General features: G+C 47.1%; 1 protein-coding gene across 1 annotated transcript; it reads left to right on the top strand.

Moving 5' to 3' along the window:
* The first annotated feature begins 1,011 nt into the window (after nt 1–1,011).
* On the top strand, nt 1,012–2,562 carry LOC138943796 (stromelysin-1-like). Its single transcript, XM_070314737.1, has 2 exons — nt 1,012–2,038; nt 2,246–2,562. The coding sequence occupies exons 1-2, from the start codon at nt 1,012–1,014 to the stop codon at nt 2,560–2,562; spliced, it is 1,344 nt and encodes a 447-aa protein (XP_070170838.1).
* Nucleotides 2,563–5,713: the final 3,151 nt, after the last annotated feature.

Here is a 5,713-nt window from a genome sequence, read left to right on the forward strand (position 1 = left end):
TGGCGAGATCTCCCAGAACATAGGACTTTATCGCGATTAAGTCCCCGTTTACATTAATATAATCGGCCGCGTTAATTATCTGTTCGATTTGTTCCATATCGAACAGTTCACGACCGATTTTAATTCTCGTCACTTCACGTTCCGTCGTTTCGCGCTTCGTTATCTCGCGAGCGAAAATACTTTAACGCTTCTCGAAACGATCTCGCGTTTTATAAAGATCGACGCGCGGGATGTTGCGGTACAATTTATCGATCGCGCCGCATCTTCCTTCCGCGACCGTTTCGTTGCCGGAAAGGAGATATCTCTACTCGCTCATCGAGTGTCCTTTTTAGAGGACAAATGAATAATAAAAATAGAAATAACAAAAAACATCCGTTAGATAATGCGCATTCCGAATACTCTGCGAACAATGAGATCATTATCGCCGGAAAAAAATATCTAGAAGGTATTTAAGAGTATCTCTAATTTATCGTTACCGGAAGGAGATATCTCTAATTTATCATTACCGGAAAGAGATATCTCTAATCGCTCATCGAGTGTCCTTTTTAGAAGACAAACGAATAATAAAAATAACAGAAAACATCCGTTAGATAACGCGCATCGTTGAAAGAGATATCTTTAATCGCTCATCGAATGTCCTTAGAGGACAAACGAATAATAAAATAGAAATAACAGAAAACATCCGTTAGATAACGCGCATCGTTGGAAGGGATATCTTTAATCGCTCATCGAATGTCCTTCTTAGAGGACAAACGAATAATAAAATAGAAAAAACAAAAGAGGAACTCGAGCGCGTCCGCTAGATAACGCGCATTCCAAACGTTCGACGTCGAAAGAAACGCGTTTCCCTCTCCCTCTCCCCACCCACCCACCCACATTATTCGTCACCGATAAAAATAGGCGTCTCGCGGAACGCGCGAATCAATCGCGCTCGGCGTCTCTCAACAGTTTACCGCGTTTTCCCCGCTTCGCGCGACGACTAACACGAGGACGGTTCTCACTCTAGCGACGATGCTCGTCGCTACGACGGTCGCCGCGCCCTTCGACTCGGAAAGAATCGAGGCGCTTCGTTTTCTGCGCGTATACGGTTTTCTAAAAGACGATGGAGAATCACTGTCGTCCGATAACGCGACATCTCTGCGTCGCGCACTATCGCTGTTTCAAGAATATTATCAATTATCGGGAAACGGCGCGTTAAACGCCGTTACGCTTCACCTTATGCGTAAACCGAGATGCGGTCTCGCAGATATTCCCGATCGCGCGTATAGCCCGATCGCGCGAAAATGGCCGAAGACGCGTCTCGCATGGAATTTTCAGATGGCTAGCGAAGAAATCTCGCGAACGGCCGAAACTGCATTTGCGTTATGGGCGGCGAACTCATCGCTAACTTTCGCACGCGACCCGTTACACCCCGATATATTAATATCGTATCGAACGGGCGCGCACACTTACGCGAATCGTCGAAACGTCGGTATTTGCCCGGCAGCCTTCGACGGTCCGGGAGGAGCCCTAGCTCACGCGTTTTTTCCCTCTGGAACAACCGACTTCACATCGGAGATACACGTCGACGATTCCGAACCGTGGCACGTGTATCTAAACAAAAATTCTCCCGACACGCATCATCTGCTACAAACGCTAACGCACGAGATCGGCCACGCATTGGGTCTACAGCATAGTATGCGCAATGACTCTATAATGTTCCCATATATACCCGACATCGAAAATCAATTTCCAGTTAAGCTGAGCATAGAAGATATTCTCGCTATACAGAATCTGTACGGATCTCACGACGACGGAAACTATCCAACGGCGACTCCCGCGACCACCGCGCCGCCCGCGACGACGAGCGTCGCGCCGACCGACCCAGCGCGCGCGGATCTCTGCGCATTGCGACGCGTGGACGCCGCGCTAATAATAAATCATCGATTATATATAGCTAATCGCCGCAACATATGGTCGGTCGACATGACCGAGAAACGTTACGGTAGACCCATGACGCTCACGGATTACGCGACGTTTCTACCAGCGAATTTCACGCGTCTATCCGCCGCGTATCGAAGACCCTCGGGCGATCTCGCGCTATTCGCGAACAATTCGATCTACCTCGCGGAATATCCCAGTCTTAAACTAAAATCGGGCTGGCCGAGATATCTCCACGATATCGGACTTCCCCGAAACGTTAAAATCAACGCAGCGATAAATACGCACACGGGACGAACCTACGCTATATACGACGATGATAAAGTCGCGGAAATCGACGAGTGTCACATGATAGTCATTAGACACGCTCCATTAAAAGATATATTTCCCGGAATTCCGTCCGCGATAACGTCGGCCTTCCGATACATCGATGGCAATCTATATTTCTGCGCCAAATGTCAATTCTACGCCTTCAACGAATTTACAAATACCGTAACCTCGGCGGATCCTTTCGATCTACACGCGCTCGGCATCGAGTGTCCTACGGATGGACTGCTAAGGCAATTGCGCGATCTACTTAGTCGCGTCTATCGTCTCAGCGACACGATCGAGAAAGAGAAAATCGACGATGAGAACGACTAGAGCGACCCTACCGTTATTTTTTAAAAATAGAATATATAAGAGAAAACGCGCGAAAGGGGAAGAAGCGATCTCTACGCGAGTATATAAAGACCGTCCATCCATTAAGCGCTTTATTATTGACGGAGAACACCAAAGCTAACGCGCGAAAAAGAACAAACGAGAAAAAACGAGCGACAATGTACGCGACAATGGGGGGACAACCGCAGCAGCAACACTCATTCGACGATCGATCGAGACTAACCGAGCGAGACCGCGAAGATAGCGCGGAATACGCTAAAAAAGCTAAAATGGACAATGGGTAAGAGTAGTGTATCTAGGCCGGTTCTAAGCCATGGCGTCACGGGGGAGGGGGGTGACGTCACGGGGGAGGGAGATGACGTCACGGGGAGGGGGTGACGTCACGGGGGAGGGAGATGACGTCACGGGGAGGGGGTGACGTCACGGGGGGATGACGTCGGGGGGGGGGGGTGACGTCACGGGGGTGAGTATGACGTCACGGGGGGTGGGAATGACGTCATGGGGTGGGAATGACGTCACGGGGGTGACCGCGGCGGAACGGTAGGCGCGGGGTCCGCGGAGAGGGGGAGGGGACCGCGGCGGAACGGTAGGCGCGGGGTCCGCGGAGAGGGGGAGGGGACCGCGGCGGAACGGTAGGCGCGGGGTCCGCGGAGAGGGGGAGGGGGACCGCGGCGGAACGGTAGGCGCGGGGTCCGCGGAGAGGGGGAGGGGGACCGCGGCGGAACGGTAGGCGCGGGGTCCGCGGAGAGGGGGAGGGGGACCGCGGCGGAACGGTAGGCGCGGGGCCGCGGGGAAGAGGGAACGCGGAGGTACGATGTCGCTTGTAGGTGTGGCAATGGTGTTGGAAAAGGATGACGTTCGCGGGAGAAAGAGATAAAGAGAGATAGCGCGAGGCATGCATGTACCGATGAGATAGCGCGAGGCGATGCGAGAGAGAGCATACGCGAGGCGGTGCGAGAGAGAGCATATGCGTGGCGGCGCGAGGCGATCACAGGCACGAGGGAGAGGATGACGTTCGCGGGAGAAAGAGATAAAGAGAGATAGCGCGAGGCATGCATATACCGATGAGATAGCGCGAGGCATGCATGTAGGAAAAGGAAAGAAGAAGGTGTAGAAATAATTGATGCTTTAATTACAATAATAATAATAATAATAATTTATTTCATAATTGTGTGTATATTACAATGTGTGTGTGTGTGTGTGTGTGTGTGTGTGTGTTAAAATAAAAATAAAAATAATAAAAATAAAAATAATAATAATAAAAATAATAATAATAAAAATATATATATAGGCGGCGCTCCTTCTGAAACAGAAAAATATTAAATATTAAAAATTAAATTTATATTAATATAATAATTTTTTAAATAGATACTTACATTATCCTCCTGGAGCCGCAAGCTCTTCCTCCCAATCCTCCTCCCAATCCTCCTCCACCTCTTCCTCTAAATTTTCTTCCACATCTGACACCTCTTCCTCTTCCTCTTCCTCCGGCTCCCAATTCTCCTCTTCTTCGTACGGCTCCAAGCCGAAAAGAGGCCGTAAATAAAAAATATCTTCGTATTGCGTTGGGTGCACGCATGCACACTCGCGGGCTTCGCGAGTGTCACCCCACAAGCTCGCATGCGCCCAACGCAAATTTCCTCTCATCCACCGCATGTATCGGCGGTGGATGACATCAATTTGCACGAACTGAAATATATTATTAATTAATACATATCACACATAATGTCGCACACACATACCAAAACACTGAACACTACTTACCAGATTAAGACGAAACATTTTTATTCGTCGTTCTTTAAGTCACTCACTTCTGACTGTCAAACACTTTGTGACGAACATAACGGGATAGACATTGTCTCAAACATTTTATAGTAGGAGATGTATCACTTACGAAGAACGCTTACTCTCAGCTCTTGATAAGAAAACAAAAGTTAGCATGTTTTCACGAGCAAATATCTAAAGCCTTTTAAATATGAATAATATATTATAATATGTAAACCACTATCGAACGACTATCGAACGGCCATTGAACGGCTATCGAACGGCTTTGAACGACCATTGAACGGCTTTGAACGGCTTTTGAACGGCTTTGAACGACTATCGAACGGTCATTGAACGGCTATCGAACGGCTTTGAACGGCTATCGAACGGATTTGAACGGCTTTGAACGACTATTGAACGGCTAATGAACGACAAAACAATTATTTATACACCATTCAAATATTTAAAGTCTATGTGCATGTACTGAAATGTAACATCCGTAGCCTGATAAGGTGGCTGACGCCGCTATCTAACGTCACGTACTGAAATTTAATACTGGGCTATGAAAGAGGAAAAGGGAAGAATAAGAGAGAATAAAATATATTTTAACAGTAGTTTATTCTAAATAATGTTTGGTTGAATCTTTATGATGATTCGTCCACCAATTGAATATTTTAAATACATTTTGTAAAGCGCAATTTTTCAAATGTTTTTCACAGCGCATAGTATTAGTAACATCTAGCTTATTTAACGAAGTGATATCTTCATAATCCGCATCCAAGGTCTCAATAATAACGTTGTTTCTCGCATCATCGTCAAGTATATCGACCAGCCATTCTCGTTTTTCGCATCCTTTAACGTACACGATAGGAGATGCTCCATCTTCCTCTTCCGCCGCACCCATCACAGCTCTCGTAATTAAACGCCTAGCGAAGCTGTATGGAACGTTTCCATCCTCCCATTGAAGTCCATGGTGATGTCCGATTAACCATGAAGCTTGGCATCTTTCAGATTTTGTAAGCGCACGCCATGGTACGGGACTTGCAAAAAAGTAATGAGAGAGAACAGATCCATTTCTCAATATCGCTACTTCCTTCACGACAAAGTTTCTCCCGATAATGAATCCCTGCAGATCCACAAACGTTGGCGCGATCATGCTGATAATATTACCGTACGATTACAAGAACGATGTACGACTGTTGCCGATCGTCAAAATCTCAATCTTTATATATTTTGACATTGGAGGGGATATTTGCTGATTTAGGTAATTTTACGAACTACGTTGGTCAATGGGCAATATTCGACAACACGATCGTGCAAGATGAGACAATAGGCGGTAGTATTTGTCGGTATATCCTCCTTGCACTCA

This window comes from Polyergus mexicanus, unplaced genomic scaffold, assembly GCF_030449975.1.
Source record: "Polyergus mexicanus isolate NDT 795.1 unplaced genomic scaffold, iyPolMexi1.0 SCAF_40, whole genome shotgun sequence".
In the NCBI taxonomy this organism is placed as follows: domain Eukaryota; kingdom Metazoa; phylum Arthropoda; class Insecta; order Hymenoptera; family Formicidae; genus Polyergus; species Polyergus mexicanus.